Source organism: Saccopteryx bilineata, chromosome 7 (genome assembly GCF_036850765.1).
Source record: "Saccopteryx bilineata isolate mSacBil1 chromosome 7, mSacBil1_pri_phased_curated, whole genome shotgun sequence".
Lineage (NCBI taxonomy): Eukaryota > Metazoa > Chordata > Mammalia > Chiroptera > Emballonuridae > Saccopteryx > Saccopteryx bilineata.
The window spans coordinates 53512209-53538460 of NC_089496.1; the positions used below are offsets into that span (position 1 = coordinate 53512209).

At 52.6% G+C, this 26252-nt stretch overlaps 1 protein-coding gene across 4 annotated transcripts in view; it reads right to left on the bottom strand.

Moving 5' to 3' along the window:
* Positions 1 to 16097: 16097 nt before the first annotated feature.
* The window catches only part of DOCK4 (dedicator of cytokinesis 4), a 348503-nt gene continuing 338348 nt past the window's right edge, over positions 16098 to 26252 (bottom strand). For 3 of the 4 annotated variants that reach the window (XM_066238295.1, XM_066238296.1, XM_066238293.1), the window contains 3 exons: positions 24762 to 24875; positions 21804 to 21868; positions 16098 to 18864 (listed from right to left, as the gene is read on the bottom strand). In XM_066238295.1, coding sequence (XP_066094392.1) covers positions 18424 to 18864; positions 21804 to 21868; positions 24762 to 24875 — 620 coding nt within the window. In that variant the 3' untranslated portion in view covers positions 16098 to 18423. The remainder of the gene's footprint in view (positions 18865 to 21803; positions 21869 to 24761; positions 24876 to 26252) is intronic. The other variant, XM_066238297.1, reaches the window with a different exon arrangement.

Sequence of the window (26252 nt, forward strand, 5' to 3'; positions counted from 1 at the left end):
TTCTAGAGGCGCGCTGTCCCCGCGTTGCGCTCACAGTTCACAACGGACCGTACGCTTCAAACTGTGTGACGAGGATGAATCTCTTGTGTTTTAACGGCAATATAAGCACATGACTAAATAAGATCAGTATCTATTTAAAATAAAAAAAAAGACTAGTTAAGGCACTCAGACGTTCATAGGCATCTGGGGTTCAGATCACTGCAGTAGTCGTCTCTTTCGAAAGGTGCTCCCTGTCTCTGGCTCTCCACATTCTCTCAGAGGACCCACGTGGGTTCTGACCACACTGTGGAAGGCAATGACTGCTGACACTTGTGTCAGGGCTGTCAGGGGTTGGAGTCCCCGGCAGACAGACAGACTGAGGGAGGCACAGTCCAGCCAGAGCAGACTAAGCTGTATTCCAACATGTGAAGACTTGTCCTTGAGCAGAAGAGGGTGAACCCCTCTTTCCTAAGGAGCAGACCTCAGAGGCCTCATGTGGCCCCAACCACAGGCTCTATCACAGCGCCTGAGGGCTCCTCAGCAAGAGAATACCAGGTCTCCCGAGGGGTGAGGGCGGTCAGGCGGCAGCTGGGTGGCCATCTGCGAGGGGACTCCTAGGAAAGTCCCTGCCGGCTCTGAAATTCATTGACTCATTGACTTAGTGACAACACTTATCAATTAAGTGAACAAATTATTCTACGTTAAGCTCTGAAGTTTCAACAAGGACTGCCTTTACCCGTTCCCTGCCCTATGATGAATATCAGCTGTGACTCAGAACTCGGAGAAAAAGGTTTAAACCTTCTTGAGGGAGCTCTGTGTGAGCACCGACATGCTGACCCGGACGCTCTGGCCTTCCGGCCACTGCAGCTGGGGCCATGTAAACTCCTGGTCGGACAAGCAGGCTCTCGTGTCGGTGAATTGCAGAAGTCCGCTTCACACCAGCCTAGGAAAGTGTGGGACCCTCTTCCGCTGTAACGGCTACTTCAGAAAATTCAAGGCAGGAAGTTGCGGTCACGTCTGAAGAAATCCAGACTGGGAAGGCTACGGTTTGGCCACTGTTTCCCTCCACGTCTTTGTCTCTCTCTCTGTGTGTGTCTCGCCATCTCTGTGGCCACGTGGTCCTTCTATCCTGTAAATCAGCACGTGAGCTTCATTCTGCTCCCTGCAGATGAGCTTTCTTGGCTGTTGACCTGTATTGCTGCCTGTCGGGTCTGTATGCAAGCTGAGAGCCGTCTCCAGATTCCTAGCTTCCTGGTCGAGAGCCTGGTTTGGACTGAACTTGGGTCAAATGTCCACACCTGCTCTGAATGGCCAGGGGTGGGTGGTAGAAATGCGGTCTCAGGGTCTCTTTCTTTCTTTCTTTTTTTTTTCCTATAAAGAGAAGGCCGATCTCAGAAAACGAGAGCAGTTCATGAACAGAGCAAACACCTCCGTGAGAGAAAGCTTTATTAAAGTATATATTTAGTACAGAGTTAATTGCTAAATAAATGTTAGATTCAGATGTATTACAGAGAACAAGATTCTACACGGAGGTGAACTGCAGAGCCTCCTAGACTAGCAAGCTAACTTGAAGCCCATAGAATTCAAACTTCTGATTCAGTCAAGTTCCAACTTATAATATCACAAACTTCCAAGATCACTATTACTCAGCCGAGATGATGATTTTTAAACTCGGTAATGTCAGACAGAGATCTACTGTCATGATAATATTTCTCTCCCAAAACATTCTCCTTGTCAGAAATTAAAAAAAAAAAAAAAGAAAAGGCCATGAGTTCAATACCCTCTTCCTAAGATTAAAACATTGTTTTGTGGTCAAGGAAGGTAAGCTAAGGCACTTCCTTGAACATCTCAAATTTACTCCCACAAAATGACCCCCCCCCCCAAAAAAATAACTGAAAAGCGACAGGAACAACTGTTGAACATGTTATGTCTTTGAAGTCCTTTTCAGGAAGCGTTAGGTAAAGTTTGATATTTTACTCACAACCAATCATCCGCTACTTCTCAGAGAAACTCTCATTGGGAATATCAAAACTATCCCAGGGGCGGGGATGGGAACCGAAACAGGCTCAGGGGCCTGAGAAACTCACCGTGTGAGAAAGTATCAAACAGAGAGCTCCGAGGCCTGAGTTGATGTGATTTTTATAGGACCAAGCCCATTACAGGCCCAGCCCCTCCGCTCACGCTCACGCTCACCAAGAGCTCGCTCAGGCTGCCCTCGTCTGATAACGATATTCCCCGAGAAGGAAATCCTTGGCTTTCTTTGGGTAAGCAAAACTCCTTGTGGCTCCAAAGGGAGTTTCGCTGACCTTAGCAACCTGATCACGTTTCTAGGCATGTGACCCTTATGCCCTCTCCCTGTGCCCTTCTTTTTAGGTCTTTGATGTCTGGAAATCCTGGCGGGCTGGAGGCATGAGTGTGTGTGTGTGTGGGGGGGTGCACCCCCTGGTTGATCTGCACCCCCGTCTTTCTCCTTTGCCTCAACGGCTTACCTGTTTGTTTGTTTTTTAAGAAAAAATTCTGTTGGCATGCTCCTGAGAAATCACACCTTGTAACAGACCTAAGAACTTAAAGATAGATCAGCGTGCATTTAGAACACGGGGGCGTTTGTGGTATATGAAGACGCACAGTCCGCGGCGTGGGTAGAATGAACAGATACCTGCGTTCTGTTCTGTCCCCTCCGCCGCACAGGTAAAGCTCCTTGGAAGGCACGGAGGGGTCGTGCCAGGGGGCAAGGACGCTAGACCACGGCGTTCAAAGTCCTCTTTAAAAACACTGACGAAACGCAGGCCGTGGGCTCTGCCAGCGCCCCTCCAGTGGAAGACACGCGCCTCCGGTCTCCCTGCCCTCTCCGCAGAGAGCAGGCAGGCCTCAGGAGCCCTCTCTCGGCAAGTCCAGGCTGACGTCACTCTCAACAGCTTCAGGTAAACTGTCATCTTACAGGGCGATGTCTCAAGAAAGGTCACGGGAAGGCCCCAAACTGAGTTTGGTTTCCAAGGGCAACGGGGAATCCAGACTCGTTTGTTTTCATCACCAGCTCGCTGCCGCCCACACCGCACGTGTCCTGCCCGGATTCAGTCCCAGCCCAGTGGCCTGGCCGTAGCTCGCTGACCGGTAGGGGTCCCCGGACCCAGGCTGGAGGGAGAGTCATGAGGCAGGGCTGCTCAGGTCCCCTTCTGGCCATCAGTCATCGTTTCATGCCAGTTTGGGAGAGTAAAGCGAAGCTCTGATATTTGAGCTGTTTCCCTAATTAATCGTTGAGACAACGTGATCCTAACTAGGTTTTTGGCCACAAAGGCGGGAACAGACTTATTAATGATGATCCACTATGGCCAGGTGGGTTTCTGACAGTTGATTTTTACCTGACACCATGTGTAAAAGCCCTTCATTAGATACACACCGCTAACAAGCTGACCGCATCTCTTCCTGGGCAGAACATCTCACTCATTGCAGGTGAAACGGGGGACCCTGTCCCATCAGCCCTGCACAGAACTTACCTTTCGTCTGTCAGGATGGCGGGGGCGGGGGCGGGGGTGGGTGGAGGGGTGGAGTGCCTCTCAGCCTATTTATAGCTCCACGACCGGAAGTTCCCCAAAACCGGTGGGTGGGGATCTCAACAGCTCCATTCTTGCTCCGGACCGAAGGGGGGAAACTGGGCCCCTTTCCCGGTAGTCCAGTCAAAGGCGAGCTTCATCTCAAAGCATCCTGAGGCTGAAATTGCTTGCTTTGGTCCGACAGCTGGGGGCAGCCTGGCCCGGGGTCATAAGGGCACGGCTAAGTATCCCGGGCAGAGACGTGGGGGCTGCCGGACCCGACCCCGGTCCTCTTCAGGGGTCAGTGTTCATTTCCCCAGCCGCTGGAGGACTGCGTGAGCGGGTCACAGATGTGTGCTCTTCCCCCTGCCCCCAGCAGGAACCGCCCTGAGCCTGAGGTTGCTGACCTCTGCTCCAGAGCTCCCTGCGGGGTCAGCTGAGGCTCTGTGGCCAGGGCATCTCAGTTCCACGTCTCCTTCCTGCCCAGTCTGGTTCCCTCGGCAACAGCGTTGTTCCCGAGTCCCCCCGTATGGACTCTGGCCCCCAGCCTCTTGCCCCGAGGCCGTCTCCTGGACACCTGAGCTGTGATAAACAGCCACACCACAAGAGCTTGCTTGCAGACCAACATCGGACTGATCCAGGCCGTATTTATGTGCCTTAAGACTTCACATTTCTTTGCGTCTTCCCGAGGGGTCAGAGAGAGATTTGGGGCTTCTTAGGCACCACATTACGGCCACGGTATGGTGGGGGCAACCCTTTATCCGGGGTGGTCACGGTCTCTCAGTGCGGGTGTTGATATCAGACACAACTAAAACACTCATACAGTCAGTCAAGGATTTCAAGGGCACACACTGACCTTGGAATGCCTCCTGTCCAGGTCTCATCCATTTCTGTGGCGTGTCCCTCTCTGTCCTACCTCCCGAATGGTCCACTTCAGCTCTTAGCCACTCCCTCGGGGAGCTTTCTGCTCCCGGTAATAGTTCGTATGCTTTGTGCGCTTTAAGAGTTCGGTTTTGGACAAGCTAAACCCACGATGCTTATAAGATTGTCAACCAAGGATGTCAACCAGGCTATGCAATAGAGCTGTTTGTACGTGAAGACAGGTGGCTGTTGTCATAACACCGCTCTAGCAACCAGGGGGCTGGGATGAGGTCCTTCGGGGAGAGAGGAAGGAGGGGCGTGGGTGGAGCATGCACTTGGAAATACTTTGAGAATCATTTTTCCCCCTCATTCTGTGGGTTCTCTCTTTTACTTGCTCAGTGGTGGGTCCCCTGTGACGTCCAGCTTCTCCGTTGTTAATTTGATAGCTTGTGCTTTTGCTGTCATGGTCAACTGCGCTCTGAGTTCCAGTTCCGGGGGAGATGCGATCAAGTGAAGACCGAGAACTAGCCACAGATTTGGCAACAAGGAAGTCACTTGTGACCGTGGGAGGTTTATACAGTGCTGGGGTTGGGCTCCCGCTAGAGTCAATGGTGAAGGACACCCAAGCAGCTCTTGGTCCCCAGGGACACGGGGCACAGAGAGAAAACAGCCTCTCGTGGAGTGAGAGGTGTCTTCAGAGAGGTCAGTTCTCATTAAGACCGGGGAGCCAAGGGAATGCTCAGGAAAGAGGTTCTAGCCCCGGGAGGGCTTGTTGATCACGTGGGGGAGTTAGAGAAGGCACGGGAAGGGGGAGGGGCTGGGGTCACTTTGGGAGCGGGGATCCTCGAGTGAATTTTCCTTCATCCTCTGTTTTTGAATCACTAGGGAAACACTTAAAGTCCTGAGGTGATGTACCCCGCCGGGGCCCTGGGACTGCCGGGGCGCAGAGAGGAAGAGGGTCCGGTGCTCTCGGCTCACGGGCTCTGTAGCCGGACACTCCGTCCTGCCTCCCACCTAGAGGGCCGCCACAGGCCCCTCCCCCCACCCCGGCTGGGAATGCGGACGGGATTCTGGGTTATTAGTCCCCTCCCCAAAACACAAAAATCTGCTGCAGGGACGACTTGTTAAATTTTTGTATCTACAAGAACGTTTTAGATAAAATCCTCCGGGCTAGGTGACAGATTCAATATCAAGTCAAGTTCACATAGAAAAGCTCTGACATGCTGTCACTTCCAGTTGTACGTTTGGTCTGGATGATTTCAGGTATGAGTTACATGAGCCTGGATTTGGCGGGGGGGGGGGGGGGTGTCATCTTCAGAAGTACTTTTAAGGCATCATATATATATTTTTCGAGTTCAAACGTTTCCAACATGCCCCTGCCCCCCCCCCACACACACACACAGCAGAGTCACTGAAAATAGTCTCTCCTGTATATGTAAAAATGTGATGCTAAGTGTCCGCTTTGATCGATCCCACCCGACCCGCCGTGGCTCGCTGCAGTACAGAAGTCAACCTCCAGGCCCTTAGCAAACGCGGCGTAATTTCACTGACGCGACTCAAGTATCCCTCCGCCAACCCAAATTCCGTGTGTCGCTTGGGATTCGGTCTAAGCTGCTGAAATACTCTGGATTCCATCTAATAGAAGTTTGTTTTGTTTTCCTCCCCACGTAATAATCCAAATAGTCTAGGATGGGCCCACGGGTCTGTTCCATGACCAGTCATCTTTGCTCTCAACGTGTGGTGTCCATCCATCTCTAAGCCCCAGGCCCCCGGTACGCTTCTCCCTAGTCCCAACCGCCGCCAGGGGACGAGGCTACCTACAGCCCAGGGACAGCGGCCTGTCTTGACATCAGAGATGCCCCAGAATGTGCATGGATTATTCCATAGTCCCATCCCGTTGGGTTGAATTAAGTCACACGGCCACACCTCGCTAACATGTCTCACCAGGAGCCCTGCTGCAAAAGTCAAGTTCTAGCGCTAAAAGAAGAAAGGAAAAGTGGGTGTCCCTCTGGGGAAGGGGGGGTTGGCACCCTCCACCTAATGAGAGCACAGCTCGCCTGGGAGTGTATTCCCCGTGTCCCGTGGCCGACTCCGCCCTTGTTGAGATGCAGCCCCGGGAGGGACCTTCCACAGGACAAGGAACCTCCTGCCGCCCGCTCCTCACCGAGGGGAGCGGCGTTTAGACATTAGAGGCAAGGATGTGGGGACGCTCTGGGCCGGTAACTGGAGCCTCGCGATTTACTAGCGCTGTGGCTGTGGGCCAATGACTTCATCTTTTCTCTTGTGCTTTAGTTTCCACAGGACGAGAAAAAAAAACAAAAACGGAAATGCTTGGAACAGAGCCTGGGTCGTAGCAAGCATCCAAGGAAAGTCCGCCTATATTCGAGCGGCCGCTGAGAGTCGTTAATTGCTCTGTAGGCTACCATTTTTAATTATTAAAATGCCCTGACGTTGTTGCTGAGACTGTTCTACGGGCTGCGCTTTTCCAAGAATAAACGTGACCCCACTGAGACTTTCTAGGGGGTGGGGTGGGGGGATTCTGCTGGACACTGGCTGCCCCCGACTTCAGTCTGGAGACGGGCACTGTGCTGTCCGTGAGAAGTCCTCATGGGCACCAGCGCACCTGCCTGCCCCACTGCCGAGCACTCAGGGGCCCCTGCCTCCCTACGGTGACCCCGGGGGCCCCCCTGAGCTTGCTGCGTGGACGAATCATGCACGCGCCGTGCCTGGAGGTGCTGGTAAGATCCGGGCCCGGTGTTTGTCTCTGTCCACGCGGCCCTCGGCGGTTTGCCCCGGCAGCTGACCAGCAGCCCCAAGCGGCCGGCCTGACCTACCAGGTGGGTCCAGCACTTGTCCCGCTTGCCTGGACCCAGTACCGGAAAACGAGCACATCTCAGCCACAAATCCTTCGGTGCCTTGGTAACACCTCCAGTTACTTGGGGTTTGTGATTTGTCCTTTTAACAGTATCCTTGACACCCTGGGGATTAGTGAGCTTTCCTTTTTATATTCAAGGAAACGGACTCAGAGGGTATTCATGAATATGGGACAGGCTCACAACCATAGTTGAACGACCCGGTGTTGAGTTCTGAAGGCGAGGGAAACGCCTGGGTCAGGACAGCCCCACTCTCTGCACCGACTGCCTGGCTCCGCCCCTGCTTGGCTCTGCCCCTGCCTGACTCCGCCCCCTGCCTGGCTCCGCCCCTGCCTGGCTCCGCCCCTGCCTGACTCCGCCCCTGCCTGGCTCCGCCCTTTCCTGGCTCTGCCCCTGCCTGGCTCTGCCCCTGCCTGGCTCCGCCCCCTGCCTGGCTTGGGGCGCGCTGTCCCTCTGCAGCTGAGAAGGAGGGGGGAGCCTTTCATTCTCCCCAGCGCCTTCCTGTCCGCCCATCACCACGGTGGGTGGCAGCGGTCACACGAAGGCAGTGTTACCTTGGTATTTAAGCTAGTCATTCCAAATGTGACACAAGTGACCCGGACACTAATCATGGTGGCAGATAGGAAAGGGGCTTCATGTAAAATCCAGCCTTTGCGGCCTCACATGGCCACCTCTGCTTCTCAGGGTCCACTTGCGCCTTGACCAGCACCACGACCTGGTTTTAACCCACAGCCCCGTTCGCAGCTGCTGCTTGGCTCACTGTGGACGACCGGGTCCCCGCGGCTGGGAGACGGAGCCTCTTTGGACTTCCTTTTTTCTTTTAAGTTGGGATGAGACAACAGGCTCATTTCTCACTGCTAGTTTTTAAGGGGATATCAACATTGGGGGGGGGCGTACTTGAAGCGATGGCTGGCCAGGCTGGGACACGAGAAACAACGGTACAAAGAAGAAAAATTGCAAGCTTTCCCTGAGACACAAAAAAGAAGGGGAAGGGATCACAAGGCCCAGTTCGTGAAGGACACCTCGGAGGCCATCCCTCCGTGGGCTGGGGTCGGTTGTTCTTCTGAGTCCTTGTCAGGTCTTTGGAGGTAGAGACGTCTGAACCCTGGCGGGAGATTGGAGCAGCACCAAATGAGGGTTCGGGGGCCCGAAGCTTCCTGCGATGACATCTGTCAAGGCGTCACGTGGAAGCCCCCAAGCACAGGCTGCGGTCTGACGGAGTCTGCTGCCCACGGGGGTCACTCGCTAGCCAGGGGGCTTCACCTCACCTTTTTTCTTTTCCCTATAGATTCTGACACTTTCTGACTCAACAGAATAGAAAATAATAATTGAGTATATTGACAAAAAAACAAAAACAAAAACAACCGCCCCCCAAAGATCTCTAATTGCATCGGCAATCGTATATTTTAATGTAGAGAATGTGCATTAGTCTACAACCGATCATAAAACAGCTAAAGTGTATGTATTCCAAAGAAGAGCGCCTCAGGGACCAACATTCGGGTGACACAGCACCCCGTGTTCTGACTTCTGACTTCCTCTGGACAGCCGAGCCCCCCAGGACTGCTCGAGAGTGGTCACCACCAGCAGCCACTGCACCCACCACTTCTCTCCCAGCTCTCACCCCTCCCATGCCCCCTCTTTGGCTTTATGGGAACCGGCAGTCAGGTTCCTCCGAGTGTGTCCCCGAGGGCCCTCCCCCCAGGTTTTGCAGCCTTCCCTGCCTGGCCTAGCCCAGCGGCCCCAGGCTTTGAGTGAGGGTGTCTTTGGGTCCTGGTCCTTCATGCCCCGGCCCCCCGAGTCCTCAACTACGATGAACCAAGGTGAAGGCAACTCGTCTCTGCAGTGCTGGGAGCTGGACCTTGGGCACTGAATGTTCTGGAAGAAAGTCATGAAATCGCACCAGTTGGTGCCCTCACAAATCCATCCTCTCCGATCACAGGAGGCTCTCCACACTGCCCATTCATTCTCAAGTGTATTCAGACGTCACCAGCTGCGACAGACTTGGCCAAACCTTCACCCTGGTCCCCGGACTCACTGGACCTGTGCACTGTGTTGACTCTGAGCAAACAATGCTCTTCCTGCTCCACGGATAAAATGGGGCTGACAGGAGTGAACCCTTCCAACTCTCACTGTGTCCCTAAGAAAGATGCTGGCCTGGATCTAGCACCGTGAGCCCCAGGGGAAGAGGGAGCCCTCCTCCTGCCCAACCACAATCTCTTCTCTGCCCTGTGGGTCCCCTTCCCCTCCCCAGGAGGGTCTGCACGCGTTCTCCCCCATAGGCGTCTAATTTCCACTGCACACAGCCCTCCGGGGAGTCCTCTCTCTTCTCTCTGGCTCCGCCTCCCTCCGGGGAGCCTTCCGCTCTTCTCTCTGGCTCCGCCTCCCTACAGGGAGTCCTCCCTCTTCTCTCTGGCTCCGCCTCCCTCCGGGGAGTCCTCTCTCTTCTCTCTGGCTCCGCCTCCCTCCGGGGAGCCTTCCGCTCTTCTCTCTGGCTCCGCCTCCCTCCAGGGAGTCCTCCCTCTTCTCTCTGGCTCCGCCTCCCTCCAGGGAGTCCTCCCTCTTCTCTCTGGCTCCGCCTCTAGTCAGGCAGTCTCTACTGCAAACCCAGCGGGGCCCCTTACCGGTCTCCCTGCCTCTCCTCTGTCCATTGCTTCAACCAGGCCACCCCCCTCCACAGGACTAACCCTGCCCAGCAATCTTTATAAGGCCCACGTCCGAGCACGCCTCGCCCTGCTGAAAGATCCTTAGAAGCTCTGCATCCCCACAAGGACGAAAGTCTATAAAATCCTGGCATGGCAAACCACGCCCTTCACAATCTGGCTCTTGCTGGCCTCTTTATGGGATATATTATTGTTAGTGAATATAGTCTCCCATTCAGTAAGTTGTGTTTTTGTTTTTTGTTCTGTTAATGGTTTTCTTTGCGGTGGAAAAAAAAAAAAAGTTTGATGTCATCCTATTTGTTTATACTTTTTTCTTTTGTTTCCCTTGCTAGGAGACAGGTGCAGAAAGATACTGCTAAGAGCTTCTCAAAAATCTCACTGCCTATGTTTTCTTCTAGGATCTTTATGGTTTCAAGTATTACACTTCATCCTTAAATCTCCTTTGAGTTTATTTTGTGTGAGAAGGTGGTGGTCTAGTTTCAGTTCCCTTTCGTGTGTATCTGTTCAGTTTTTCTAACACCAGTTATGGAAGAATCTGTCTTCACCCCATTGTTTGTTCTGCCTCCTGTTTCGCACCTTTTGACCATGTCGGTGGGGGTTTCATTCTGGGCTCTCCATCCTGTGTCATTGATCTGAGTCTGTTTTTACGGCAGCACCGGCTGTTTGGATTAGGTACTATAGATTTAAGCCTATAGTTTCATATCGGGTCGCATGCTACCTCCAGCTTTGTTCTTCTTTCTTTCTCAAGATGTTTTTTAGCTATCCTGGGTCGTTTGTGATTCTATATACATTTTAGGATTATTTGTCCCAGTTCTATGAAAATTGGCATTGGTATTCTGATAGGGATTGCATTGAATCTGTAGGTTGCATTGAGTAATAAGACGTTTTAATGACCTTACTTCGTCCTATGCATGAGCACAGGATATCCAGCCATTTATTTATATCTTCTTCAATTATTTTCTTCAAGTCTCATAGTTGTTTCAGTACAGGCCTTTTTCCTCTTTGGTTACAATTATTCCTGGGTATTCTTTTTGCTACAATTATAAATTGGATTTTTAAAAAAATTTTGTCTTTCTGATAATTCATGATTGGTGTGTAGAAAGACAATTAATTTTTTGAATGTTAACCTTGTATCCTGCTACTTGACTGAATTCATTTATGAGTTCTAATTGTTTGGGGGGGGGGGTTTGGTGGACTCTTTAGATTTTTCTCTCTATAGTATCATGTCATCTGCAAATGACAGTTTTACTTCTGCCTTTCCAATCTGGATGCCTTTTACTTTTTTTTTTTTTTTTTTGCATGACTGCTGTGGTGAGGACTTCCAATACTATGTTAAATAAAAGTGGTGAAAGTGGACATCCTTGTCTTGTTCCTGATCTTAAAGAGACCGTTTTCAGCTTTTCATGGTTGAGTATGATGTTGGCTGTGGGGTTTGTCATATACGGTTTTTCTAAAGGTCCCCTCTACCCCCCTTTACTGAGTTTTTTTTTTTTTTATCATAAATGGACACTGGAGGTCATCACAGGCTTTTGCTGCATCCATCGATATGGTGACATGATTTCTATGCCTCCCATTGTCAACGTGGTGCGCCACGGTCATTGAACTGCTATCACTGAACCCACCTTGCGCCCCGGGAATAAATGCCCTTTGACCATGGGGTCTGAGCTTTATCCAGCATTGCTGAATCTGTTTGATCATATTCTGCTGGGCTTATTTTTGCATCTGTCGTCATCAGGGACATTGGCATCCCCAGAGAGCTGCCCTGACCCCGGCCCCTCCCTCCAGCCTCACCCTGAGGGGAGTCGATCCAGTTCTTGCTCAGGTGTCTCCGGTGCCACTGAGTGCTGTCCCCGCACTGGAGCTCAGAGCCTGCGATTTCGGGTGCCGCCCCTTCATCCCTGCAGCTCATTCCATTAGTCGCAGACATTCTTCCTTTTGGCATTTATTTATTTTTCTTTGATGAGTAGTTTGATTATTGTACCACATTTGTTTACAGTTCTTCTTTTGTAAATGACCTATTTAGATGCCTTAGGAACATCCTGCCTCCCTTCCTTTCGAATACTTATCTCTCTTAATAGTCTTATTATTTTTTAAAGCAACTCCGATGAATTCTTTATAAAGAGATTAACATTGTCCTGTTGGACGCAAATGATTTTTTTAGAGTCTGTTGTGTGCTCTTTTATCTTGGCTATCTTTTTCTTTGACTTTACAGAACTGTTAAAAATTTAATGCGGTGAATTGTGCCAACTTCCTAATATATTCTTAAGCTTAGAAAGTGGCTTTAAAGGAGTAAAACGGAGAGACAGGCAGAAAAGGAAAGTTATCTGAAGCCGGCAGATGCTCGATGGTATTTGTTCTTGGTTCCAGGCCCAGCTACCCGCTCAGTTCGATGAGTCAGGTCAAAGGTCACAGTCAGGTGGACCCCCTCCACCATGTCTGGTCCCCACTTTCTCACTGGTGAGGCAGGATTCAGAGGAGGATGGGGCGCCATCAATTCACCAGCGGAGAGCTGAATCCTCTGGGTGTGGGACGAGGATGCGGTGAGTGTGGATGGGAGTCCGGAGACCCTGGATCAGGGAAGGAAGGACCAGGGGGTATACCAGAAGGCCCTCTGCCCCATTGCTGAATCACAGGCCCAAAGCCCTGCACTGACCACCCACTGCATCTTTACCACCATGTCCCCTCTTGGAGGGAAATAACCTGGGACTCCTCTCCGTCCCCCAGAGAGCCACACCGAGACCTGCATGTGCCTTTGTCTTCAGAACGACAGCACTTGCACTAGCCACTAGTGACACGACAGGAACTTGCAGACAGAGTGCCTTTCAGAGCTGGGCGGGAACCTGCTTTGGGCTACTCCGTGCTGCTGCTACAGAGCAAAGAGGAGTCCACCCTTCAAACTGGCTGCAAAGGACTCGGATTGGGTCACCGCCAACTCCTCTGCTCTAGGAAGGTGTGCACATGGGTCCAGACACCGCCTCATCGCCCGCCCGCCCACTGACGCTCCGTTACCGGCCACCTGCAGTCCTGTACGCAGATGCTCACTGTGTGTGCTTCCCCGGGAACTCCAAACCCGCTGTCCTATGGAGGAGGGGACATAAGCAAGAGGCGTGAAACCAGTGTGGCGGCATCTGAATGTTGTAGACATCAGCGTTTCATCTCTCAGAATGCATCGCTATCATCTGTGCACAGAAGTCCCATAAAGCCACTGTGCAAATCGGGGGCTCCCTGCACCATTCCTGTCCCCAAACCATTTCCACTCCCAGAGGCAATTGTTCTCAACTTTAAAAGCCATTACTTAATGTGTACCCTTACCTCTCTAAATAAAAAGTATCTTAAAGGGATACGTTCTGTCTTTAAACTTTACGTGCTATCTCCTGACATCCCTATGTGGAAGATGAAAATTTATTCTCCACACCCAAGTATCTTCCTTACTCGGATCCTTCCGATAGAATTGTAGTTGAGGTTAGGCAATGCTGTCCACTTCCATGTCTCTGTAAATCTTATTTACAGCTGAACCCACGTGGTATACTATAATTATATTTACTTCCTTATATAAACATTTCTTCTTGTTCTCTCTGGAGTTAACTTGTATCTTCTCCATGTGCAGTGCTCTCTAGGCATCCAGCTCATGTATCCCTCACCTGTCTGGTAAAAGTGTAACTTCCTTTCAGGCACTGCCGACACATCAGGTGTTTCATCAGTGCCGCCTTCTTTGGGACAGTTCATTCAGCAGATGGTGGCTTATTATGGCTTTCCAGGTCACTGTCCTCACGTCTTAGGTTTTTTGGCTCCTTCGCTATTTGTGAATGACAGGGGTACACTCAAGAATAGGTGAGGTTGTCCTTCTGCTCAGGATGTTGGGGATTTCTTAGTACTCTATACAAACAAAGGATCTAAAAAGCCTTCTTAGCAATCCCCCCCCCTTCTCTGGGATGAAGTATTGTCAACTGTGTACACTAAGTTCTGATGCCTGTCACTTGGCCATCTTCTGGTCTCTCCTGTTCCTTTTGTTTCTAAGCATGTCCATTTCCTTAGTACAAGATTTGGCAACATAGTTAATAGGCTGTTAACATTTTCTCCAATTTTGGGCAAGGCAGCCATGTTTCTTTCCCATATCACAAAAAAAAACACCGCACCAATATCCACATCCAGGATTGGTTATTGTCGCTGGCGGCATTGACGTGAGTACCGCAACACTTCTGGGAAATAATCTGTAACTATGTAACAGAACTCCAAAAATCATCATTCCCTTGCCCTGGCAATCTTCTCTAGGAATCCGTGTGAGGGCAAGAAACCAACACAGGGAAAGAGCTGTATGTAAGGAGAGCCACAATGGTATTATTTCTATTAGTGAGAAGCTGAAAAAAATATATATAACTTCCATTAATGGGAGAATGGCTGCACTGTAGAATACATACTTTGCTTTTCTGCCTACGTGTCATAATGTGAAAGTCAATACTTACAGTTAATGGTAAACAAAAAAAAAAAAATAAGAGTAGACGGTCCAGGGACGCCGTGTCTAGAGTTCTGTGAAAGGTACAGGTGGTGAACGGAAACCATCTATCGGCTCCGCACAGCTGATGTCCACGGAACAAGACGTCACACTTGCCGCGTGTGTCAGCATAGCTTGACTCTCCCGGGAGTCTCCTGGCCAGGCCAAAGACTTTGTTGTTCATAACAGGAACTTCTCCAGCGACCCATCGAATCGCTCACAGAAGGCACCAGTGAACAGGTCACAGTTGATGTCCTGAAGACTCCTAGAACCCCCGCCCTCAAAATCCCTGCCTTGCTATCTCCACCCAGCCTACACATCATGATCTTGACCCAATCTCCAGGCCTGCTCATTACAGTGACCTGCCTTAAATCAAAGCTTCACATTTCAATGAAATCTGGTCTTGTCTGCCACCCCCCCCCTCGACCCCCACCACCTAAGGAGATGCTACCAAAGGTACTGAGCTGTGAACACAGCTGTTGTGATGCTTGGGGGGGTCAGCCCTCAAGGAGGTAGAAAGTTTGCATAATATGTAGATATAGATGTAGAAAAAGACTCATGGAATATGTAAAAATAATAAATAGTTATGTTAGGGAATTGGCATTCTGTCAATGTTTCAAACCTTTCTCTCCCTCTCTCTCTCTCTCTCTCTTTATGGTATTCTTATGCAGTGAGGGCAAAGTTTATCCCAATCAATAACGAAGAATTCATTTCGGTCCAAGCCACCTCTGCATGTGCAAGGCTCAGACGAAGGCAAAATTGTGCAACTTGTGATTCTCTTTGTATCTTCTTTGTAGAACAGTAACAATCCAGAGAGAAGAGACTTAGCAGGCAGAGCTGTTTCTATTTGTAATCATGCTTGCAGAATCAAAACACTGATGAGCTCAGCTGTAATGAAAATCACCCCCGAACGCTCTAAAACCACTTAGTGGATGTTAGGAAACAATCAGGAGGACATCGATGCTGGCCTTTAAATGGGTTCCGGTTTTTCATGGGACAGAGGCTTGCTCGGCATTGAGTTACATAAATGTCTTAAATCTAGCAGAGCATAGGCGCACCTCACACAGTTAAAAGCCAGGCTTTAGGAATAGACATTTTGTAGTCAATGTGTTTGTTTTGCAGGGTTTCTCAAATGTATTTCCTGGTGCTTGGCACTTAATCTGTTTTGTGTCAAGTTTTCTAATGCAAACAGACTTCGATGGTTTGACTTGCTAAATTGGTTCTGGTTAGATCAATTAATGGTCAGCCGTCCTGGTAAATGTCACCGTCTTGAATGATATTCAGCTATGCCAGTGGTTCTCAACCTTTCTAATGCCGTGACCCCGCCAATACAGTTCCTCATGTTGCGGTGACCCCAAACCAAAAAATAATTTTGGTGGCTACTTCCTAACTGTAATTTTTCTACAGTTATGATTCGGAATGTAAATACCTGATATGCATTATGTATTTTCCGATGGCTTTAGGCAACCCCGCCGGGGTTGTGACCCACAGGCTGAGAACCGCTGACCTATGCTGTTACCTTGTCCACCTTTGTTCTTATGGCAAAAATAAGCTTCGTAGGTAGAGGGAGAGAGAATCAACCAAGGCGCCACCACGACAAAGAAGCTTTTTTGAAAATTTCCACTACGATATAACCGAGAGATTGACACAGCCTCTGTTCCCGGTCAGGCTGTGCCGATGACAGGAAGAAAACACAAAGATATCAAGATTAATCAGGTAATTTTATTTAATATTTACCATTCAGCAGCAACCAACAGGAACATCTGAGCTAACAATCTCTTGAGGTGTTCTGCTTATAATCGCTGCTTCAGAAATACACACACACATGATCAACTGTTTATTGCAAAAAAAATTTTTTTTTCAAATGGCTTCAAGAGCAAATAACACTGACTTATACTGTGCCCAAGCACTAGTCAACAAATCTATTAAATTACAGAGGAAAAGGAATCAAAGAAGCTTTGTTATCTTATGTGTGTCACCTTATTTAAAAGGAAAGCCTTACTTCTTTAAAGCAACAGAAATATGGAGCTTCCTATATATATATCTCTCTCTATATATATATATATAATTTTTAAGGACGTGATTACAAACACAAAGTGTTATCAAGAGCAAAAGCTAGTTTAAGAAATTTCCGACTGCAAAAAACTTACAAGATACAAAGCTAAAATTCATATGTTCCTTTTCTCAATGGTGAATCCCTTCACTAAACATAAATATTTTAACATATATTAATTTTTCTGACATTCAAAATTGTAAAGTCAATATGGCAGAATTATTGTTAAAAGCACATATGTACAAATATTCTTTCTCCATACATAAAGTATTTGGCATAATTATAACACTCATACTTCATCCACAACGGTTCGCTTTTTATTTTTGTCTTTTTATTTATTTTTTTACACATAATGGTATCTCTTATTAAAATTAACCAGTTATGTACAAAAATACTCGAACATTTATTATAGAAAACCTCTATAACCAGCCTCAACAGCGTATACCTGCTGAATGGTTTCATTAAAGGGAATATAAAAAAAGTGGTCACTGCCTTCCAGGTAAGCTATCAACAACAACAACAAAAAAACACAGTTAAACTAAAATCAGCTTCCCAACAAAAGAGGGAAAATATGGAACAGTATGATTTAAAATACAGTTCATAGCTATTGTCAATTTCGAGTGTTATAAACAGTCAGTAAAAGAAAAAGAACACACACACACAAAAACGAAGATACAAAATGCATGACTCCCTACAAGGTGCTCTGTTCCTACCCCTACCCCGGTGGCATCTGCCTCTCTCTCTAGAGCTAAGAGCCCGCCTTCACTACGCTAAAGCCAGACCGGCCTACAGCCGTCCCCCTGCAACCCCAGGACAGCGGGGACGGCGAGAGGTCAAGCTCCTCTGGTAAGAGCGGCTGCGAGTCAGGCGGGAGGGAGGGATCTTCCATTCTGTGCGGGATCGAAAGTCAATGCCCTCGCCTTTAGCAAGTCCTTTAGCCATTTATTCATGCTACTCCATTTTCTCCTAGGGTCCTGTTTCTCCCCTCCCCTCCCCGACACACACACACCTTCACTGAATGCTACTGATTTAATACTGTCCGGTACAGATGCCTGAATTCTTGATAACGGGACACGTTCATGAGTGCCCGTGGGATACGTGGGTGTCTGTGCTTCTTGCGAAACAAACCCGGGGGGAGGAAACCATCTAGTGGGGGAGGGGCGGGCACAGGCTTCCAGGAAACCTTCCTCCCTGGCTCTGCTCCTGCCTCTGGCTCCGTCCTGACTCAGAGAGTAAAATCGCACCTCGGAAGGGACACGGGCGGCCGGACGGCGTCAAGAGGGTCGGAAGGCTTGTATCAGCCATCGCACGAAGTGGGCAGCTGTCGGGGGTCCCAAAGCAACCCCGGGGAACTGTTTCGTCTGAAGAACAAAACAATTCCTGGTCCCATCCCTCCACCCCGGAGGCATCCTGTCTACACAGCCTGCTTTGACTCCTCACCCTGATGACGGCCGTCGACCACCCTGCTCAGGCGAGGAGCCGGGAATCTCACCCCCTCGTTCCCGAAAGCCTGCTGGGGCCAGGACCCTTGCGTGGGGACGTGCCTGCACTTGAGAAGCTTGCTCAGAGTTATCGGGTATTCGGTAAAAAACATACAACATGATCACACGTCATATTGTTCGACAATACTATCTTGGTTTTTTTGTTTTTCTGTTTTTTAACATGAAGCTATGTAAAAAAAAAAAAGTGAACATAAAAAGATACAAAAGACCTCTTGATCGCCATCTACCACTTTTCAACTGAGAAAACGTTTTAGTGACAATTGAGTCACACTTCACCGGGACATCTGGTGTCGTAGGTCAGTAACTTTTAGCGTTGTGCAACATGATCATTAACAAGCAAGTTTTAATGCCATCCGGGTCGAGACAAACCTAGGCAGTTAAAGTGCCTAAACTACACGTCGTCCCCTCAACATCCGTCCTCTTCTCCGGGAAACGGCGGAGAAGAAGTCCTCGCAGGGAAACCTGGGCGCGCCTCACAACTGGGAGACCTTCCGTGGGAGCGGCCTGGGCCGCGGGCCGGCCTCGGTCCTCCTGGTCCCGTTCTCCAGGTGGCCGGGGCGCGGGGTCGGAGGCTTGGGGGGCAGGGCGGGCGGCTCGGGCGGGGCCGGGATGGACAGGCCGTGAGGCAGCGGCACCGGGCGCCGCAGAGTCCGCTCGTAGACGCTGTAGGGCGGCGGCGTCTTGCTGTCCCTGCGCGCGGGCTCCTCGGGCCCCCCGTAGCCGGAGGACCCCGGCCCCGGCCCTGGCGTGGACGGCTCGGGCGCCTGGCTCTCGAAGCCCGAGGTCTCCGAGGTGCTGCACCGGCTGAGCGAGGAGATGCCGCTGCTGTAGCTGCCCGACAGGACGGGGGAGTTGGAGAGCAGCCCCGGGGAGTGGTGCTCCACGGGCGAGGGCGTGAAGGACTGCCCGGGGCCCTGGTCAGGCGGCAAAGGAGACAGAGGAGGAAGAGAGGGGGGCCGGGGGCACCAGCCATCAGGCCCTGCGGCGAGCTCCACGTGCACCCCACCCACCGAATGCAGACGCTGAAACCCCATCCCCTGGACCCCCAGATGGGGCTGCGTTTGGGGACAGGTCACCTTAAAACAAGGCCCTGGCCGGTTGGCTCAGTGGTGGAGCGTCAGCCTGGCATGCAGTGGTCCCGGGTTCGATTCCCGACCAGGGTACACCGGAGAAGCGCCCATTTGCTTCTCCCCCCCTCCCCCCCTCCTTCCTCTCTGTCTCTCTCTTCCCCTCCCGCAGCCGAGGCTCCATTGGAGCAAAGATGGCCCGGGCGCTGGGGATGGCTCCTTGGCCTCTGCCCCAGGCACTAGAGTGGCTCTGGTCGTGGCAGAGCAACGCCCCGGAGGGGCAGAGCATCGCCCCCTGGTGGGCAGAGCATCGGCCCCTGGTGGGCGTGCCGGGTGGATCCCGGTTGGGCGCATGCGGGAGTCTGTCTGACTGTCTCTCCCCGTTTCCAGCTTTAGAAAAATACAAAAGAACAAAACAAACAAAAAACGAGGCCCTATGGTGAGCACTGATTGAATCTGACTGTTGTCCTCGGGAGACAGGGAAACTCAGACACACGAAACACCAAAGGCACACGCAACACGGAGAAGAAAGGCCACCGTGGGACGTGGGGAGAAGGTGGCTGGAGAGACGCCGAGCCCTGCAGCACCCTGATCTTGCCCTGGCCACCTCCAGAACAGTAAGAACAGAACTTCCCTCGTTTAAGTCAGATTTCCGGCGTTTCACCAGAACCGGACACGCTGGCAGCCACAGTTCAGTGCCTGTAGAGCTCCTGACGCGCCCAGGGGCTTGTTCCCTCGGACGGGTCACGGCGCCCACCAGACCACACGGGCACTGCACCCGCCTCCCTCCCTCCCTCACTCATGTCCGCGGTCTAGCCCCCGCTCACATCCAACCGAATGTGCTAGTTCCCTGACTGGTGCGTCTCAAGGACAGCGAGCCCTCAGAGGCGCTCTGTGCAGAGAGGGAGCCCCTGCGGAAGGCCGCCCAGGACGGGTTCCTTCAGAACTTTCAAAGCCTATCGGGGCGCTCAAGTCTGACAGTAAAAGAACGGAGGGGACTTTGTTAGCCTGTGGTTTTTTGTTTGTTTGTTTGTTTGCTCATCAGATAATGGCCCGGACATCTAATGTCCTATAGAACACGAGGATCTATAGTAGAAATGTTACTCTGGGCTCACTTTACCACTCGGTCTCTCTTCTGAAATAAATTAACGCTGGTGGACACAAGTCCTTCCATTGAGCGGGAGCCTAAGATTAAGCCTGGTCGACTGAGAGACCCTAAGTCACTGTTGTTCTTGTAAAAAAATTAGACCCCAAGTTCCAGATAAGTTCAGCGTTCTCCAGACAGGGTCGACCCCATCATTTAATTGCCGGAAAAAAACCCTGTCTCCCTTTCAGGTGGCGAGCTGCTCTCTGATCACAGCGGATTCACAGGGGTTCCTTCAAAATCAGTGGCAGAGCACCCCCCGCCTGTGACCCAGGTGCCCCAACGCTGACTAACGCTGTGTCCACGCTCTCCTCAGTCCCCGCCCGGAGAGGGGTGGCCCCAGGAAGGAGGACCAGCGGTAACACCTGCAGGTCTGCTAACGAGGGCTGCTGGTCGCTCCTTCAAACAGCCTCATCCTGTAGGAGTTTTTAGGAAAAAAAAAAGTCTCTAAGACTTGCCTTATTCCTGCTCCGCGAAGTGAGGCTGACCACTGCAGGGACTCAGAACCTAGCAGCACATGGGGGCTCATGGGGAACGTGGGGCAGTCCCAGCTGCGTAGCCCATACGGTCCTGGGGACGTTCTCGTTAACAGCCGCCGCGCAGAACCACGGCAGAACCGGCGAGAAAGGGGCGCCCACCCGCGGAGTTCTATGCCAGACACGCTGGCGGCACACACAGAATCACATCTTTGCCACTTTCTCCATATTTTTGTGGGGAGGCAGGGACCTCAATGTCTACGAGCCGTGGCCACCCTGGGTGGCTCTGGGTGGCCCGTGACCCACCCCTACGTGTCTGCGGAAGCGGAGGCGTGTTTTCCCTCCCCGTTAGGCTAGAAAGCCCTCCTCCAGAACTACAGCATGGGGGGCAGGCAGAGCCCACACCCCCGGGGGACACGCTCATTCTCTCCACCCCGTCCTGGTGTCTGGCGCAGCGGCTCTGCCCGGCCGCGTCTAGAGGGACAGACGACAGACGGACAACCCTTCCAGCCCGTCCGGCTCGGGTGGGGAGCCACCAAATACTCTTCTTTACCTGCAGCGAGGGGCTCTGCACACTGAGGGGCGGCAGGGTCTATGCATCAAGTCGGACCTTTCCAGTTTGCTCCCCGGACATTTTAAAGTTCATTTGACTGCCTTGTTACTTTGTTGTTGTTTTTACATTCATGTATTCAAGGGCCTCGGTAGCAGATAGTGAGAGAAAATAACTGGGTTTGGCCCCGCCCGTCACAATGGGGGACATCTGGCTTGGTCATGTCCAGTTAAGGTGTGTGTGTGTGTGTGTGTGATGTCCCTTAAACAAACAGGCCAGGCAGAAACGTCTGAGGAGATAGCCCTGGGACCGTATCTCCTCCCTGACTCAGCACACACCTCGCCCGTGTCTGCACACGCTCATCGGCACCCCCTGCGGACAGAGGCTGACCATCTGAGAGCAAACGGCTGGCGGCCTTCACTCGGAGGCTCCCAGAGGGAGAGCCGTGAGTGGTCTGTCCGTCCATCTTCCCCGCCCTGCCTTGTAAGTTCTCTGCCCGGTCGGGGCCACGCGAGCCCCTCCTCACTGGTGTCCGGAGGTGGGGGGTGGGGGGGCATGAGGGAAGAGGGAACACGGGACCGTCTCTGGCCTTAGTTAATAAAATACGAGTCCATACCTTCAGTGGGGACCGGCCGGCAGGCGAAGGGGAAAAGGACGACGTCGTGTGTCTCGCTGGTGAAGCTGGGAAGAGAGAGAGCGTTTCAGCTCAGAAAGGCCAGACGGCGGACCCCCTGCGAAGGCCCCGGGTGTCTGCAAACCCATACGGACGGTCCAGCGCACGAGGACCTCCTGGGCAAGGGTGGGGGGGAGGGACTCTAGGACCCCCGCCCAGAGGGCGGAGCTGAGGCTGGGAGGGAGTGGGAAGTCACAGTGCGTGCGTGATGCTCCAACCGCAGCGACGGGGCCCCCAACGGGTCCCACACCCCTTCCTCTTCCCCCCAGAGTCCAGGGACTCCTAAGCAGTTTCTTCTGTTTCGAAAGGTGCCCTTCGGTGAGGGGACAGGCGGCAGCCTTTGGAAGTAGCTGCTGACTTTGGCCTGAGCAGCAACGGGAAGACCCCGGTCACCCGGGCGGCGTAGACTAGGTCTGGGGGCCTCTGTCTCCTTCAGCCCCCCACTGCCCATCCTGAACACGCCCCACACCGGCAGGAAGCCCTTAGCCCCCTCCACAGGAGAGGGGGGACGGGCTCCACGCCGCCCCCTGCTGCCCGGGCTCAGGCCTCCCCTCTGTCTGCGGGACGGGGTGAGGGGACCCTCTGGGCGGCACCGTCCCGGCAGAGACTTGCTGTTTCTCCCGGGAGGTTGTGAAGCCCCACGCCTGGGACGCTCACGGGCAGTAGGCCCGCGTGGGTCACACCCACCCTCAGGAGCAGAGCCCCTGTGGTGCCGTCCGTGCGGTGAGTGCACCCACATCTCCCGATTCCACCAACACGGGTCTCGACACTGTCAGGGCCTGTTGCTCCGTCACGAGGTGCCGTGGCCCCGGCTGTCCCCGTGAGGGCGTGTGACACACGAGGACAACCTCAGAGAGGCCGAGGCGCAGACAGAGGACAGACAGACAGACAGTTACAGACCCCCCAACAGCGACCACAGATGAATGACAGAGGACAGACCATGAGAGCAGTCAGCACAGAACGGAGGGCGGCCACGCAGAGTCAGAGAGGTTGGGCCACCTGGGTGCCCTGCGCCCCGGGAATCAGGGAGAGAGGTCGGGCCACCTGCGTGCCCTGGGCCCCGGGAGTCAGGGAGAGAGGTCCGTTAACACTCGGCGGGCTAGTGCGGTCCCCACCTTGCACGCTAGGGCCCGCTGCTTGTGCTTGTCATGTTCAAAGCCAGCGTCAGCTGGCCCCGCCCCTCCGCTGTGGGTATTGATCATGGGCGGAAATCACGTGTGTACAGGGAACCGGGGTCTGACCGGGACCGTATTTCTGGAGGCAAGGTGTGCTGCATGCAGCTCAAGCCCTCCTCCTCTTGACGTGGGCTTTGAGTGACACCCCAGGGGACGTGTACCCACTCACATCCCCAGAGATGTTTCTCTAGAAAGGAGTTCTCCCGCAAAACCTGAAATAATCCTGTCAGTCTCCTTGTCTGTAGGAACCTAACTGCCACCAACATGACTGTGGCTTAGAACACTCTTCTCAAGTTCCCAGCTTGAGCGACACAGCAGGTTTCAATGGGAGAACACGGATGACCAGTTGGTGGCTCTGAGCCTTCCCCGGTCACAAGGTCACACTCAAGCGGACCTGCAATGAAGCCCAGGTCTTTCCTGTCCTGTTTAAAGCACTCACACGCCTTTCAACACCCACTGGTGAGGTTTAGCTTTGGCGACAACAGAACAAACTAGATTGAGTGTAGTTTATGTTAAAAAGAAAGTCACTTTTAGCCGCGGCTGCTTGGTTCTGTGGTAGAGCATTGGCCTGGCGTGTCCCGGGTTCGATTCCCGGCCAGGGCACACAGGAGAGGCGCCCATCTGCTTCTCCACCCCTCCCCCTCTCCTTCCTCTCTGTCTCTCTCTTCCCCTCCCGCAGCCAAGGCTCCATTGGAGCAAAGTTGGCCTGGGCACCAAGGATGGCTCCGTGGCCTCTGCCTCAGGCACTAGAATGGCTCTGGTTGCAACAGAGCAATGCCTTAGATGGGCAGAGCATCGCCCCCTGGTGGGCATGCCGGGTGGATCCCGGTCGGGTGCATGCGGGAGTCTGTTTGCCTCCCTGCTTCTCACTTCAGAAAAATACAAAAAAAGAGTCACTTTTCTCTTCTTAGTTAAAAAAAAAATAGAAAGATGCTAAAATGTTGCAAATAAAACACCACCCTCCAGAGGAATCCACTGAAGGAAACAACCACATTTTCTCCTACAGTTCGGCCGTTGTGTTGGTGAAGCTTGAACACTACTCTCGAGGTACCGCGTGTGGCAAAGGCTGCCCTCCGCCAGGGCAGGTGCCGTCAGCAGCGTGGGTGGGCTCCCTCTTAATGACCGCACCACATGCAGGTCGCCCAGCAAACGGCTCGTTCGGGAGAAAAGGGGCCCTGCGTGCCGCTACAAACTCACAAAGGGAATTTCTTAAGACATTTTCAGTGGTTCTTGAAATCTACGTCCACCCTCTGAGAGACGGCTCGGATACAGCCCTCTCCACGCCGCAGCCCGCTGGGAATGGGAGGGCAGGTGTTCCCCACAAGCCTGTCAAAGCTACAGTCAGTCCCTTCCTGGTCAGGGGCCACCGGACGCCTGGGCATCAGCACGTGGTAAGGCAGAAGAAAGCGGCTGGGTTAGCAGAGGCGGGTAGGCAGGAAGCGGTTCAGGTGAGACAGTGCTGGGCGCTGAGCAAGGTGAGAGCAGACCCCAGCTCCGGAGGGCAGTGCCCAGGAGAACGCCCCGGAGCCTGTCTATGGGGGTGACAAGGGACGGAGCCCCGTGGGAGCACAGCAGGGGTTCAGCAAAGCGCAAACGCCCGCTAAGAGGGCGTGCCCCTCGGACCACATAGGTCCACCTCTCTCCGGGGGGAATTCACTGGCTGGGGAGTCGGCCGTAAAAATTATGTCACGAAAGGGGTTGTGCGGAGGCTTCGAGGAATACCCACCCGTCTGCGTGGGCCGGGGAGGGACAGGGGGGGAGGTGAGTTTCCCACCATTCGCCATGTTCCTGGCTTCCTGCCCACTGTCCAGGCTCCAGCTGCTAGGGGTGGGGTTCACAGCTGGAAGGGAACACAGAACAGCTAAAAACACTCTGCCCTTCGAACACCTGAGATCTCAGGAGAAAGTCAGAATTATCTAGAATAAAAAAACATAATCAACTGGATTAAAAAAAAACAACCACCCAACAACTCCCCTCCCCCCCAGGAAAGCTCCAGCCTAACCCTTCACTGAGCTGCCCGCCTCACAGTGCTAGCCCCAGCCCACACTTAATTAGGTGACAGCGCGTCTGCCCAACGTCCCCGAGCGGTCAGGCAGAACCACCGGGCCCTGCGTGGAGAGCAAGCGCGTTCAGAGGCTCGAGAACAGATGGACGGTGCGGTCACTATCTGAAAGCCCTGGTTTCGGTGGAAATGTCTGGACCTGCGGCACTCGCAGAGGGGGAAGGCAGTGACAAGCCGCCGTGCCGACTGTTGGGTGGAATGATGGGGTAGGCACGGCCGTACGGCGCCATCCTGCTGACCGGAGGGAGAGAAAAGGACCCTCCTTCCTGAAATCAATGCATTCTACTGAAGCGTGTCCCCAAAATAACATCGTGATCATTTAGAATGCGGCCACCGTCATTCCTCCGTGTTCGTAGTCTGCCTGTTGCATGCTTCAGCGACATGCGGAGACACGGAGACACAGAGACACAGACCGACCCCGCTAGGCACCTGGGCCAGGCACACAGGTTTATAAATAGCTGCGGTGCCCTGAGGTTTGCCCAGCAGGACTCTGGGGCTCCCCACAGCCTGCTCTCCGTACAGACACTGCCCTCTGATGGACACGTCTAGGACTGCAATGTTTTGCCACTCAAATAACTGATAGCGTTCACTGAATGGAGTGAAATGACCCCCTTTTAAAAATACCTTTCCTTGGTTCCTTCTAAATGTGCTTTGTGTTTTTCTCTGGGAGCAGGGTTCAGAAAAAGTACCGTGTTCCTGAATGGTCCGGACTGAGATCAATGCTTGATTTGGAGCATGTAGCAAAATTCGTGTTTTGAAATCAGCTGGGCTGCGCGCTCACTGACTTTGGTCTCTCCCAAGGGAAGGTTTGATGTGACGGTATCGGTATCCTCAAGTGACAACAGTGTCATCCTTCATGAGGGTGGTCAAAGTGCACTCGACGGGGACACGTCATTAGTGACTCCTGATTCCCTGGCTGGTGGGACCGCTGGGGTTTATGAGGCTGGGCCTGAGAGAGGCCAGTGGGTGACCTGCTGTCCCCCTTGGTCACCCCCCCAAGGGAATGGGGAGGTCGGCCCTGCTGCACAGAGGGACGCTAACTGACCGTTAACTGCAATGCATGTGTGTGTGAGTGTGTGTGTGTGATCCTGAGGCAGAGCATATGTATCTGTGTGTCTGTGTGTGTGTGTGTGTGTGTCCCTGAGGCCGGGCATG